The sequence below is a fragment of the Anser cygnoides genome, chromosome 11 (genome assembly GCF_040182565.1).
Source record: "Anser cygnoides isolate HZ-2024a breed goose chromosome 11, Taihu_goose_T2T_genome, whole genome shotgun sequence".
Lineage (NCBI taxonomy): Eukaryota > Metazoa > Chordata > Aves > Anseriformes > Anatidae > Anser > Anser cygnoides.
In genome coordinates this window covers 18,706,250-18,722,143 of record NC_089883.1, presented here as the reverse complement: position 1 = coordinate 18,722,143, position 15,894 = coordinate 18,706,250, and the positions used below count along the sequence as shown (strand labels likewise).

General features: G+C 35.3%; 1 protein-coding gene across 11 annotated transcripts in view; it reads right to left on the bottom strand.

Annotated features, from left to right (window-relative positions):
- The window catches only part of ZNF280D (zinc finger protein 280D), a 51,072-nt gene that overhangs the window by 12,003 nt on the left and 23,175 nt on the right, over positions 1-15,894 (bottom strand). For 9 of the 11 annotated variants that reach the window (XM_048060207.2, XM_048060210.2, XM_067003883.1 and 6 more), the window contains 10 exons: positions 14,825-15,054; positions 12,778-12,935; positions 12,225-12,325; positions 11,970-12,116; positions 11,258-11,392; positions 10,316-10,554; positions 9,010-9,150; positions 7,935-7,997; positions 7,274-7,392; positions 7,058-7,094 (listed from right to left, as the gene is read on the bottom strand). In XM_048060207.2, the coding sequence (XP_047916164.1) occupies positions 7,058-7,094; positions 7,274-7,392; positions 7,935-7,997; positions 9,010-9,150; positions 10,316-10,554; positions 11,258-11,392; positions 11,970-12,116; positions 12,225-12,325; positions 12,778-12,935; positions 14,825-15,054 (1,370 nt within the window). Of the gene's footprint in view, positions 1-4,229; positions 4,328-7,057; positions 7,095-7,273; positions 7,393-7,934; positions 7,998-9,009; positions 9,151-10,315; positions 10,555-11,257; positions 11,393-11,969; positions 12,117-12,224; positions 12,326-12,777; positions 12,936-14,824; positions 15,055-15,894 lie in introns of all 11 variants that reach the window. The other 2 variants (XR_010834253.1, XR_007161905.2) reach the window with 1 other exon arrangement.

Below are 15,894 nucleotides of genomic sequence, written 5' to 3'. Positions count from 1 at the left end.
CAGAACAAAGTTGTAGTTTACTTACAGGGCAACTGAAAAACATTGCAACTGACCTCCAACTGCAACTTGGAGGAGATGCTTCCTTCAAAATACCTTCACGGGTACAGTCCATATATTAGATGAGCTATTAATTATTTAATTCTATTGACTTCTAAAACCACATTAATTAAACAACTTATCACAACATCACTAAAATTGATTTTCTGTGTTTATATAAGTAAACGCTGCTGCAGAGATAGCAAGATGTATGTCTCCTACAAAACCTTGTTAAGCCATCACTTCTAGTATAAAATCTAACCTTTCAAATGTTTCCTATAAAAAACTGAACAACCCCCTCAAAATTGGCAATGCCTGTATCATCTTCATTATTGCTGCATTAAAGGCAAACACTCTGCTGCAGTACGGTGATGCCTCTGTTATATTTACATAATGTTATAAATCATAAATTAAATTATTCATGTCCTCACTGAGTGTTAACGGCTGTCTGCAAAGTACAACATGCATGACAGAAGAAACACCTTTATCAACTCAAATTTTATGAAAAACGTATACTAATATTAGGTACCACATCTATTTTGCTACATTAATCCAAGAAAAAGCAGTGCTAAAAGCGGACCCTTTAACAAATTTAACACGCACTTTCAGCACACCATGTACGCTTTCAATTAACATTAAAGGTCTAGCAGGTAAGCAACAACTTGGACTGTGGTATGAACAAATATTTATTTACATCTTAATTTGCAATAAACGATGGCAAAAATAACTAGGAAAAAAGTCTGTTTTACAATAACTGCTATTTTAGCACTGTAACAATGTTCATCTAATTACCAGTAAGAACAATGATCAGGGTAAATCAAATAACACATTTATTGGGTCAGAGACTTGAAATGCTCTGAGTCATGACTAGCAATACTGGTAAAAGATTGTGCAACACCAGATATTTAACTTAGCTTTACTGCTTTAATGATTTCTGTGCAAGAATTTAAACAAGTAGATTGGAAACTGTAATTTGTCTAAAAACAAACACTATTCACTTCTGAAAAGGAAGAACAATTTAAATGCAAAGAAATCAGACACTATGGGACATGCTGTTCATAGAATAACAGAACAGCTTGGGTTGGAAAGGACCTTAAAGGCCATTTAGTTCCATCCCCCTGCCATGGACAGGGATGTCACCCACTAAACCAGGTTGCCCAGGGCCTCGTCCAACCTGGTCTTGAACACCTCCAGGGATGGGCTTCCACAGCTTTGCTGGGCAAGAGAAGTATTTGTTCTTGTTGTATGAGTAAATTAAGTTTTGCCACCAAAATAAACAGGCATGAACTGAATCCAATAACCATACATTGTTGTAAATATATTATAAAAAATAGTTTACATGATCAAATTATGATAGACTTCTGTGGCTATCTTTCTATAGCTTAGAAAACACATTTAAACTGGATAGTTTACACTGTTTTCAAAGTGAACAAAGTTTATAACATTTTGTGATAACTACATCTTTGTTAATATGGTTCACCTTGGATTACTGATACATATTCTCAACCTTACTTCTGTTTGGGAATAAGTTTTAGAATTTAGTTCCTTCTAATTTGTAATTAACAAGTTTCATAAGTGGATACTGAACCACAGAAGACTAACATCCTGTAATGTCCCTAACACTTTTACAAGAAATCTTAAATGTTTGGGGCCTAACAGTTCGGTTTCTGAAGAGTTCCATCTCCCGTAGTTCTCAAAAAGCAACAAAGGCAATGTACTTTCTTACATATCTGGAGCTGCCGTACTTCTGGAAAGAACCTTATGAAAGTAAAACAAAGTCTGTGACCATCTCTGGTAAATACAGACTGTTGGTCCACAATTTTGAGCAATTTTGAAACCTCTCTACAACTCCCCAAAGATTCTTTATCGTACATAGAAATAAACTTCAATTTAAGAACAATGAAAAGTGACTCCTGATTATCAATCCCTCAAATAAAAATTCCCCCAAGATGTAGCAGCTGAGGACAAAATTTCAGCTTGACTGAGATAGTTAATAGGAAGTAATTGCCACAAAACCAAAGAGGTTCAGGCTTTGACTACAGAATAAAAGACAGGTAATTAAGAACATTCCTTTAGATGCTTTAAATCTAAAGTCAGGTTGATCTGAAACTTTGTTTGATATACAAGGAATCACCTTGGGCTAATGGAAGAAATTTAGAGTCATTGAAAAAAGCAGACTGTAAGATGCATAATCCAAACATAGATAAGGGTATTGTCCTTATTTCTGAAATTCATGTAGTCTCATAGCTTTGCCTGACTTCACATAATAAAATGTGTTTATATTCGTGCACATACAGAGCTCAAATCATGAACCACTGTCTTCCCAGTGATCTGTCATGTCTTCCTACAGTCACACAGCTGTTCCTGCAGCTCTTTTGGGTAAGCAGTACTGAAAAACCAGCTCGAATCATTCACCAAACATACCCGTCCTGTCCATTCCTAACCAAAACGAACTTTTCCTAGGAAAGCAGTAGCCCCTGCTGGAGCTAACAACTTTGTGTTATCTAAGTGGCTCATGGTACCTTCCAGCCACCCAGCTTAACTATACACAAGGATTATAAACATAAATTGCTTATAAAAACAATATACATAAACTTCAAAACAGAGTACCAATCTTCTGTAATTTGCAGGAAATTCCTAGAGAACATTTCTGAAAGCCACAAAAATCTGTAGTCACACTCCTGTTTTGGTTGCTGACAAAAACCTGAATGAAAGTGTAATATCACAGATTTAACTTCCTCTGAGTTACAACAGCATGTTCACAATGAAAACATGATCCCACTATGCTTTTTTGAATGCTATTGTGACAAAACAGAAACAAGTCCTGCAAGAAAAACTTGTGCTATGTAACTGATGGTTGAAATTGAACAACAGCATGCAAGACAGAACATATCTTCTGTCAGAATAAAAAGAAAAAGCAGCAAAAAGAACAAGACTTAGGAGTACTGATTGACTGTGCAGATGCTTAATCACAACGTATGCATAAAAGACAAACTGATGATGAGATCTTTGCTGTTACTAGCAATAACACAGTGGCTGCAGAAGCTCACTATCTCCAAAACTGTTGTTGTTTCTGTACGAAAAGTGAAGAGGACAAAAATATCAGTCAAAACAGATTAATCTTGTGGAGTTTGATTATGCAGAAAAAGAAAGTGCTGCAAATCAAGACCAACTTGTGTTCATCAGAAATCTCTTATAACTAGGAGGTAGTAACAATGACTGATGTCAGAGTAAGATTATCTGCTAAGTTCCCTGGAAGCCACTAAATTAGAGATTCAAACAAGAAATAAATCCACTATAAGCACGAGGTTAAATCTGTAGGAATGTTAGACGTTCATCATGACAAAATGAAAGCTCATCATATATTCAGACAACTTGTTGATGGATAAACTTGCCACAGATTATCTGCAACTACAGATGAAGTCAGAAGCAGTGAAATCAAAATCAGCAGATGTCTTAGCAGCTTGAGTAGAGCATCCTTGAAGATGAGAGATGATACCAAAAGAACAAGGTGTGAATGAACTGTGGCTGCTCCACCCTCAATAAATATATCTGCTTCCATCGCATGCTTTCCTCCGACACCATTTAGGAGCAAAAAGAAGTTTAGCCACTAGAGTAAAGCTAATAAATTCCTTTGGCCAAGATTCAGTTTATGCAGTTATGTGTGATAGAAAGCATATTTACTACTGTATATGGCAAAGTCATTGGCAGACAAAATGCAACTTATTTGAATATTAAACAGATCAGGACTTGTATGTTTTAGTGAATACCCAAAGAGAATGACAAATCCCTTTACTTTAAAAATCTAAGATCAAGTTCAGAACAAAATGGGCTTTGGTGCTAGCAGGTATACATCCTCATTTATACACTACTCTAGCTTTGGATGATACTGACAGACTTGAGGAGACAATGAGCAGCAAAGGAATACTACATCACATACAGGAAACCACTGGTAAGCCTCTTTTCCAAGGAGTATTGCCCCCAAAAGCTGTAAGTTAATGCTGCAAAGCAGAAAGTAACAACACAGAAGAGCCTTTGCCAGACTACAGTACTGGGAGAAAGGACCAGACCTGCTGCCTAAAAGACGTAAAAAAAAAAAAAAAAAAAAGGAAAAAAGAAAAAGAAAAATACCACAGCTTCAATGCATGAAGAAAAAAGAAAAGGTCTGGCCAGATGCTTGTTCGCTTACATACCAAAATAATCCCAAGCTCGACTGGGTTCAATTTGCTGCTCCACAATGATGTATCAGTGAGCCAAGGCAGTATAGGATACCTGCTCACTTTCAACTCCCCTGCAACAAAAATGTCTACTGTCAGTTCATTTAAAAATATGTTAATGTTGCGCAAAGCAGAGAGTTGAGAAAAGAAAGAAGAGCGCTCGCATAGTTATTAAGACTTATTCCCTCAGCACAAGGTAGATCACTAAACAACAAAGCAAGACAACTTATGTAGAGTAACAATTTAAAAAGAAAATCCTGCTGGAACATCTCCAGCTAGGTTATCTGTACTACTAATGACAGGACTCTGGTCCAAAGACAGGTGTCATCAACACTAAACAGAGCTTGTAGAACATGTTTGGTCATTAGCAATAGAGATGAGTTTTACAACACATACTGATAGTCTTATACATCACAGAAGATATCAAGGTCTGAAAGATGCAAGAGAAGATTCAAAAGCTTCCAAGAATGTACTATGCGTGTTATCGTGTCCAATGATGGTTATTCTGCAGAGTCCCATAAACAAGTTACAGCTCATCAAAGTATAGGTCAAGGAATGGGAAGAAACATTCATAGATCACTGAGAAAATACATGGCAAACGTTATGAGCACTGTTTACAGGTTCCTCTTCCGAAGCTAAATGCAGAGCACCATGAACATTTATTTCTGTGTTTACTCTGTGCTGCAAATAATGAATATAAAAATCTGCTACAGAGATATGCTCATGCTTTTAGGTTCAGCAATGATACATTCTTGTCCAAAGTATCAGAGACTTACACGGAAAAGGACAAGATCTCCTGAGATTAACGTCTATCAACATGTCAGTTTTAAAAACCACAGATTATATCACCTCATGTAGAACCATTAACTAATCTTACAGCGACATCAGAGCTCTCAAAAACAATAGCTATCTGCATCTACCCTAATCTAACACACTAACACAGCTTGCAGAAACAAACCTGTACATATTTTCAACTCTACTTCAAATCTCTTCCTTTGGCGCTCACCCACCTGTTTCTGCCTAATGTTATATTAATATACTTCACATATTTAACATCCTTAAAATATTTTCACGACACTTCTACTGTATTTTCAAGAGAGTAAGGTCCTCGTGCAGTACTGACAGCTTGCCACAAACGTACCTCTTTCCCCACCATTCAATACACCTATAATCTTCCCTTACACGTAGTCCAGCATATATTAATTCCAAATACCTGTTGACAGCTCCAAGTAGAAAAAACTAAGGTTGTATCACAGCTCAACACTTCTTATGTTTCCTTTGTTTGAGTTTAACCCAAATCCAAACTGTTTAAGAACACAAGCCACCCCGGATTAATCAGGGGATTATAGCCCACCCTCTTAAATGACTCTTCCCAGTGTTTTGCCCGATTTCAATATTTAGTGCTCCAAAATCAGAAGTTTCATTTTTTTCTTAAATGGCTTTTTGGAATGGTTTCCTAAATTAACTTCCTTTTCCTGTCCATTTTTCCCAGAACATCTATTCTTTTAAATAATTTCTATTATTCATTCCATCAGAACATCATTTTTATTCAACTACATCACATGTTAAGCAGTTACTAATAGAGATTTGAAGTTTGCAGCATAGATTTTGCTCTACTATTACTCATAACTGAAGAAAACATTTCTATGTTTGGATCAGATGAGAGAGTATTCCAGTATCTCCTCTTACTGGCCACTTTATGGAAAATAAGAAAGAAAATATTTAATGTACAGTTATGAAATCATAGAATGGTTTAGTTTGGAAGGGACCTAAAGAGTCATCTAGTACAACCTCCCTGCCATGGGCAGGGACATCTTTCCTTAGATCAGATATAACTTACTGGGGATATTTGCAACACTTACTGAAGGTTGATTTATGCTCAGAGGCATAAGAAATTCTCTTTGTTGGAAAAGTCCTCATGCATGAGAATCTCTAATCCCTTTTAGAGATAGCCTCCTATAGGCTATATGGAGTCAATGACACCTTGTTGTTAAATCTGGGTTAAACTGTTTTCTTTCACCTTTTTAAAGTTTCTTTCTTTGCAGTCTAATCAACATCTTTATTCCTGCATTTAGAAAGAGTTTAGAGAGAACTCGTGTTTGTTTCAACTGACACACCTCTGAACTTTCCATTAAGGCATAAACAGTTTCACAAGATATATTGTAAAGCCTCAGGTACTGTTCCAGTATAATCAAGGAAGGGCTTAGCATGTCTGATTCTTCTAAGGTTAAAAAAATCCCAAACCCTACAAACAAAAGCTCCGCAATACTGCAGGTTCTTTTCCAAATCCTTAAAAAATTGAAAGCCAAAATCCCCATATTAATTTTTCTTTGCAAATCATTAAAAATTAATGAGACAGCATACCTTTTATCATTTAATCATTACATCATTTAGAAAATAATTTCTAAATAACTTATCCTACTTCCATAAAGGTCACAACTTTTTTTTCTTCTAATATTTATAACAATATTATGTGAAGAACAAACACTCATTTAATATAGTTAGCAATAAAAGTAAGTTGAATTTACAGTCCCACTAGGCCTAGACTCAGAAGTCAGGATTGAGAAGTTCTAATACTGCAAGAACTGTTTATTTTTCATGACTTCAGTGATCACTGTCTCCCCATTCTTGCAATTCTGGATGTGTTCAAGAGCAAAAAGCATTAAGTAAAGCAAGGGCCTCTCATACATTTTCTATTCTAATGAATTCAGAAGAAACCCAAGTTCAAAGTGCAAATTTTGGCCATCTGTCACTGAATTAATAGGAAAAAAAAAAGAAACATTGAGTGGTAAAACAAAACTTACTCAGATACTTGTTCAGCAGTTGGCAAATCTACAGAAACTGAAAATAAAAATGAAAAAATTTAGTTAAAAACACTTTAAAATATGTGAAAATACACAAGTACTCATTTTCAAATCTAAGCACATAAAGATAACTGAAAAAAGGACTGCTGTAACAAAGACATCCTCACGTAAGTATTTATATTTATGTATACTACATAGAAAGCTACATATACTCACCATTCTCTATAATAACTTGACAAGTATGAGTGTGGCTTTCACTCAGATGTGTGGCCATGCTATCTAAGCCAGAACCATCAGTCAGAAAATCGCAGTTAAGACATACTACAGTCACACCTCTAGAGAAAACAAAGTAAAAAGTACATATCAACACAACATACTTATGGTTTTCTTAACTTACAGTTACTGGACAGACTATACAGAAAAATTGCTTTTGCAACTTTAGATGAGGCGACTCACAGAAGTATTCTTACTTTTTATACAGCAACTAGCACCTGGAATTTTCAGTCATGGACTAGGACATCTTCATGCTCGATGTAGTACAAAGAATACCACTTCGGACAGGACTTTATATGTAAAGTTTGAGTTTCTTGGTTCTCCCACCTACCTCTGCTTTCAAACTTTGCACATTGTGAATAATTAGAAAACAGAGTTGGAAATACTTTTTTAGAACTGCCTTGCGTTGAGAAAGAAGTCAACAAATTTGGACAAATTTTTGTTACAAAAGAGAACACTGCTAGTAAAAGAGCTAGTATTTTCATTTTTCTGCTCTAACTTGTGTAAGTCTAGAAATTCAAGAGGATCTAATCTCATTTAATCAATTAACTCACTATCAAAAACTAAAAACATAATGTTCTGTAACTGAAAAAAGCTGAATTACCGTAGCTCTTCTGAATGCTTCTTGTAGATCCAAAATCTTTTACTTGGACGAGCACTGTGAAAACTAAATATAAGAAAACATTACCACTTAAACTAGTTTTCTTGAGTACATCTCCACATAACCCCTACATACTGTACATGGTACTGCAATTTGTTTATGACAAGGCATGAAAATAGGATATTCAACTATTGACCTAAATTACTCTAAAAAAATAAATTAATGAAATTTTACAGGCTTCTGAATCTCACCTCCAGCTCAAAACTGGTAATACCAAAACCAAACAAAAAGCCCACATTGCTGTGTTCAAGAGCAGAAGAGACAAAAAACCTCAAGAACATCTAGCATCTCTACTCCTTCTGAGCTCTTTAGTAAATAATTAGTTTGGGAGGGACAAGACTTAGTTTTTTAGCATAGTACTGCTTGCATGTAGTTATATTACTTCCATTCGCATTTTAGGTCTGGAAGCACCGTAGCTGAAGCTACAAAGCAAAGCTATATGGTGAAGAAGCTTTACTGAACTCAAGCTTCCTAAAGAGGTAGATTTAAATGAGATAAAAATCACATCTTCAGAAAAGCCTTAAGTTATTTCACATGCAGATTAGGTATGTGCCAACACTGTACTCCCATATGAAACAAAAAGCAAGCAGCTGAGTACAAAGGCTGCTGCAGAAACATCCTCCCTGTAACAGCCTTCTTTCTCATCACTCCTTGTTCCTTAGCTGGTGATAGCAGCTGCAAGAGGTAAAGTAGGGGGGCAACAGTCAAGACTGCATCAAGGAGATAAATGACAGGAGACTGGCTTCCCAGAGACCATACAACAATTAATCATTATTTGTTAAGTTTGACTGAAATAATTATGAAAGATCTCACAGAAACTCTTGAAGCAAAAATAGAACACCGTATGAACAAGAATATCGGATTTAGGCCCTCAATAAAAAGTGAAAATCCAACCTTACACATGCCCCTGTTGGTCCTATGACACAATTAGAAATTCAGTTAATACCCACATTTAACACAATTTATATGAATTTTAGAAGTATTTGATAACCCAACGAAAATTGCGTAGAGTTCTTACCTCATCATGTGATTCACATAGGCTTTGCTACAGCTAGTATTGTATCTGCACAAACTACAATGGACATATGTAGGAAAGTGGTTTGCAAAATCCTTTATTTCTGAGTAACATTCAATGCATTTGTGAGCTCCCAAACGATACCTAACAGTAACATGAAAAAGTTGATAGTTAACATCAACACTTTAGAACATAACTAGTTCAAACTTTTTGCTTTAAGTCTTTTAACAGTAAGAAACAAAGAAGAATTCAAAAAATGTATCAGTTAAATATTTATTATGGGATATGTTAGTATATATGAAGAAAACGTTTTTTTTTCTTTAATTATTAACATAATGACTTTAATAAAAAAGTGCAAGTTAATGTAAACATCTGTTATTGGGCATTTCTGTAAACAAGATCCTGCAAATGAGAACCTCCAATTTCAGCTGCTAGCATTATCTTTCCATACTTCAAAAGGCTTTCAAAGAAATGCTTCATTTGCCACAATGAGCACAAGAGCACATGCTTTTCCTGTCACCCAAAATCCTCTGCAAGCTTTGAAATATCTGTAGATCAAGAATGTAATCCTGCTCTTCCCCAGTTTTGCTGGCTATTTTTGGATGTCTTAAAGAGCTACATTTTGTGAGTATTGGCACCTTACTGAAATGGAGGCATCCATAACCTTTGTCAAAGACAACTACGAATTCATGCTAGGCAATGAAATTATATTCAAGTCCATAGAACACCCATTAAATTATTAACAAGGATTGCAAAAACCACTACACTGTAAATATAAAGAGAGCATTCTCCCCACAGTCTGCATTTACTTTGACTCTTTTGTTAGCTCCCCAAATTAAGGTACCTTCTAGGTCAGACAAGACTTCACCTTTTGAATAATGGGTTCAAATAAAACCCTTTAGAAGCTGAAGGAGGAAAACACTTTTCCCTCCATAAGAAAGCTTGCAAAGAACACCCCAACAGATGTATTCCCCCTCCAAAGGCCACTTTTAATGTAAATCTGCCTGGTGTATCAGTATTCGAATCATCTGGGGCTCTGTGCAGAGAAAGATTCTAGATTTAAATTGGAATACATGTCAGAGCATCTGTTCTTCCATCATGAAGTCCACCAGCCAAAAAAATTATGAAGAATGAAGATTCAGAATTATAATCACAATACCAACACGTGGAAAGTTTATGAGTCTGCGCTTTCTGTGAAATGGAGTGGTCAAATGTTCTGTATTGCTATATCATGAGTTACTGAAAAATTAATGAAATGACCACTTATATTCAAAGCATACTTACATATATTTTAATGCTAATATTTTACCTTAGATTATGCAGTGCTGTATTTGTAACTTTTTTTTTTTTGCTGCTGCTGTTGGTCCATGCATTTTGCTTCTTCGATGTAGCTGATGGTTTTGATTTTGCTTTTGACTTATTTGTATTAGATCTGTTATGATTTCTAGTGGTTGTATTTTTAGCTTTAGGTGATAGCTGAAATGTGGATGTACTCGTACTAACAGAAGATCCTGACTGAAGAGATCCAACAGATGCTCGAATAGTAACCTAGAAGTATGAAATTAAAAGTTTTTCTATTTAAACTTTTCAAGTTCCCACTTCTGTTTACGTCAAAGTTTGAGCCATTTTAGAAGAGAAATAACAATTCCACATAGCATATGAAATTCCCCTCAGTAAAGATTGTCTCAAAAAAAAGTAAATACTGTTGACTAGAGTAAACTTAATCTCAACAGTCCACTGGATGCTTAAAAAGCTTGTTTTTCTGGAAATAATTAGCCATGACAAAGAACACTGCTCTCTCTTCAGACCTGCAACTGTCTACATCCTGCTCTCAAAACAAAACCAAAAACCAAACAACAAGAACAAGTAGCAGCAGAAAAGAAACAGAAAGGTCAGAATAATAAGACCTGCTAGGATGAGTATCAAACAAACCTATCAACTCCTGGATTAAAAAAAAAAAAAAAAAAAAAGAAAAAAAAAGGTGTCTTGTTGCCTCATGATTAGCCAATCTACTTACTCCAGATAACTTTCTGAAGAATGAAACAGAACAACAATACATATCACCAGGAGGAAACCATGAACTGTTCCTAACAATTTTTGCAAGAGGAAGTGATTTTTTAGTTTTAGAGGCAACAGAAATTTCTTTGCTTTGGACAAGAAAGGAGAAAAGCATCTCTTTCTAATTTCAGCCCTTTCCCTACCGATGCATTTTCTTCATTTGCCCCTCTACTTTTCCTATATAAACACTTACCTTTGTTCCAGGAGGCAATCCTTCTAACTGTTTAGGTTTTCTAAATGTTCGGTGATGCTGAGTCTTGTGATCCATTTTTTCTTTGCAAGTCAAAAATTGCAGTCTGCACTTAGTGCAACGGTATATTCCTTTTTTCTTAAAAAAAAAATATATATATGTATATAGTAAGCAGGAATGTCATGATAAATAAAACTATAGCCCTAGAATGTCTCAAGGAACGGTCATCTGATTTTTAAAAATCAACCTGATAAACTCTTAATAATATTGTACAAAGACAAAACAACCGTAAAGCAGTATTATTATGAGATGAGAAGGAATCAGACGTTGACAGTTAAAGTAAGTCAACACAGTACTTCACAATCTTTTCTCTAGTTAAATCAGTGACAGCCTTGCTATTAACTTCAAGAAGAGTAGAACATATCACTATGACTTGGTGAAGAAACCAAGTAGCAGAGAGATTCTTTCAAGAATACTCAGAGAATTTTAAACAGGGAACTTCTGTCGTATAAAAACATGACAAAGTCTAACAATTCACTTAAAGACTTCTCAAAAGAAGAAGTTATAAGGCTTCATCCTTTATTAACTGTTCTTATCCACTAACAACTATACAAATCAGTTCTATTTGTTGTTGTTGTTGTTTATTTTTTAGGGAGAGATTCATTATATATTTATTTAGCATTTTTCAATTAAGGATTGAAAAATATCTTCTTACCTGATGCCTCATGTAATGATGCATATACGGTGCTCCAATTTTTATTACTTTGAGACAAAATGGGCACAGCAAATGTTTTGTATTTTCATGAACTGTCCTGAAATGTGTTTCTACATCAGAAAAAGCTGAGGATCTGTAGTTGCATACCTAAAATAAGAAGTTTGACTTTTATGTTAAAAGTTTATTGACAGTAGAGACAGCGAGTGTTTATGTGGGGGGGTGTAATCTAAATACAAAACAGTCACTCTGAAATACCTGGCAAACATACGGCATTTCACCTGGCTTATGATTGTCCTTCATATGTTGCAAAAGAACTTGTTCTGTTTCAAAGGATAATTCACAGATTTTACAAATAGCTAGAAAAAGTGAAAAGCAAGAAAAATACAGTAGAAAATTAGCCTGGGATCAAAAGCAAATCAATACATATATATATATGTGAACAGTGAACTCTACAAAGCTAAAAGAATCTAACAATCTTTCTACTTCTCAGGTTAAACACTCTGCACAACTTCAGGAAGCCCGTAGTGCAAGGCCCCTAAACAACATGAACTCTTGAAATCAGGGGCTTTCAATAAAAAAAAAACAAAGAGCCTGCCTCCACTCCCCCTCCCCCAGCTTTTAGAAATATTTTTTCCAGATACATTGTTCTGACATAAGTTGAATGACTGCCCAGCTTCTATACTAAACCTCATGATTATTGCTCTTAAAGTACAATATCTTTATTCTGAGGTTATCAACCATCAAAAGTCAGAAAATATCTAAAAATTCTAGGTCACAAAAAGGTTCAGTGTGATACTAGTCAACTTACTAGACGACTCATAAGGCGTGTGTGTACTTTCAATGTGGCACTGCAGCTGAAATGGGGTGGGAAACTGACGGTAACAGTGCTGGCAGGTGGTATGACTTTCCCAGCTTTCACTGCTCTGCTTCTCAAGCTCTAAGTGATGCTTCATGTGGTTCATAAACCTTTGAATGAAATTGAACAGGTGCAAAAAGCTGCATTTTAACACTATCCATGACATATCCCACACAAAATGCACACGAACCCTTAGAAACACTGCTCGGAAAGCACTTCTCAATTTCAAGAAGTTAGAGGAGGAAGTGTTCATTTAAAACAAACAAAAAAAAATCAATGAAGTTAAGCAAACTGACTATGCTGGAAATCCCGTCTCAAAGCTAAAAAAGATATCTTGACTATTACAAGGAATATGCAACATGTCTGAAACATGCTCTAAATCTAAGTAATCTATTGCATTTTTCATGTTTGTTTAGCCTAAATTCCGGTCTTGAAATACACAGAAATTGTCAAAGGCAACAGCAACAAAACATGCCAACCATTCAGACCTCACCACCACCAGAGGCTCAAATCCACATTCTGAAGCAAGCAGAACTGTAGCTCTGCTGAAAACTATTAAGTAGTAAGACCACATCTGCAACTAGGACCTTTATAGCTTTATCTGAAATTACCTCCATCCAGAACTGACAGCATTCCAAGACCTGCCTTTCTATAAAGTATTTAGGTCTGAAGATATGTTATGAAGGGCAGTTATCAAAGAATGCCACTGTGCAGCTGATAACTAGGTTATCAGAAACTTGGTGGTACATCACTACTGAAAGTTACCATCTTTTCCTTCTTAGTATGTCCACCTATCTGCAGGAGGACCTACCTTGGCTGAGAAGACTAAGCACTTAGCACATTGTTGGCAGGTCAGTTATTTGTTGAGCAGTGAATTGCCAAAAGGACATGCTAGTTGCATAACCCACCACTGTTAACTTCATGAACTGTTCTATTTTGAATGGGCTTAATTTCAGTATAGCTAAAGGAGCTATTAAATGTAGGTCACATTCACAAAAGGAATGCATTTCTCAAAGTGGTGACCTTGGAATTAAAAAAAAAAAAATACAGTCCCTTACTGTGATAAAGAGAATAGTTACTTGAGCTCAGATTTCTAATATAACGTAGTTGCTTAAAAAAGCCACCACTCCCCCGCCCCCCCCCCCCCCCCAAAAAAAAAAAAAAGAAAATATCCAGGTACCTAGCAGAAGAAAGGAACTGACACCATTAAGTCACGACAGTAAACTCTCTTGAACGTCTGACAACATACAAATTTCCTAACTGCTTAAGATGAAATATTGGCACTTCTACTCAGACACATACTTAAAGATTTACAGCAAGTTTAATGTTTGTAATTACAAGAAACCCTTGTTTTGTTTAATAATATGGGTTTAGTGTTAGCATAAGGCTGTTCATTTTAACCTGCAGACCGTGCCTTTTGAAAGAATAGTTCATTTTTCTTCAGTTTTACATTCTGCTACTTCAGCTTCCCTTGAAGAATGCATGTAAAAAAGTACAATGACCTTAACTTCCAAATGAACAATGACATGAGTTGGTCTACCCATTAAAACAGCTTACTGAAGCTTTTTGTGGCATTTGGAAGAAAAATTATTCCATCAAAATAACAGTTGTTACATAAGTAAACCACCAACTATTAGTCACTGGAAATCCCTAAAGAAAATTAACACTCACATCTACTGATATCACCATCAATCAGGATGGCAAGTTGTACAATACTTTGCTTGCCCTTTTCAACCCCAAAGTCCTACAGCTGCTCTCATTAAAACTAAACCATTTCCTTTAGGCACCATTAAAACTCGTACTCTGATCAGTGAATAAGTTTAAAATATGGATGGACATGCACAGTAAAAACTAATTCAATTTCTGTTCAATTACCCAGTATTATCAGTTTTCAAGGAGCCAAAAATCTTTCTATGCCAAAGAGACAAATTGTGAATGTATGAAAATAATTGCTATAGGCTGTAAATTATCAAAATGTGTAGGAAGTGAATTCAAATACCTTATGTTATTTTTAAGAACTTTCAGACAGCTGAAGCACTTAAATGTTGTATGAGTCTTCTGCTCCTGTTGTACCTGCTGGGTATCACCTTCATGTTTCCCATAATAGAAGTCATTAACTAACATAATCAATTTTCCTTTCTCAGATTCATTGATTTTGCTTGTTGTACTTGAACATTCTGTTTTGGCCACTCCCAGGAAGAAATTATTTATCATATCTGGACAACAATACTGAATAGAAAAGGGGAGACGAGAAGACAGACAGAGACAAAGGTATCAGTTGCTCTGAACAAACTACATCAATGACAGCATTTTAAAAACTGAAGCCACCTGCTAACTAGAGCTACATGGGAAGCTCCATTTCCATTCTGTGACACACTAACTTCAGGCAAACTCACATATGCTTTTTTAACTCCGAAATGATCTTTTGGTAGTGTTTAGATAAAATACAATGCATTTTTAACACCGAAGAGGGATTATTCTCATAGTTCCATGTAAAATAAGTTTAAGATTCAAATTAGAATACCAATGTTGCCTAGTGGTGCCTTACTCGTTAGAAAAATGTCTACTTAATCTAAATCTAACAAGAAGAATAATCAGCTTTTATGCAACTATTTTGTTGACAAGTGTAAGTTTACAGAGCACCTCGTGGAAAGTTTTATCTTTTACCTCTTTGGGGAGGACATTTATTGAAAATAGCATATTTTTTTTTCCAGCATCATGAAAAATTCAGAAATCCTACATCACACAATACACATTATTTATGTGTCTCTACCTAAAAGTGTAGATAATGAATACTTAACCCAGTAGCTGTAATAATAAACTTAATGCTTAAAAAGTATGAACTACTTCATATAGAAAATGATATGAAGTTTCCAACAGTGAACAAAATCAGAATGTTTCTGAACAGATCTCTCTCCTGCTGGATAACAGTTCTTATTATGCATGATTACTTTCTATAAGCCTACTGGAAAGGAGTTCATCTTCTAGCGTAGAAATGCAAGTCAGTATACTTATCCCCATATACTGTAAATTGACATTTAATTTAAAAAAAAGTAAAGTCACTTTATT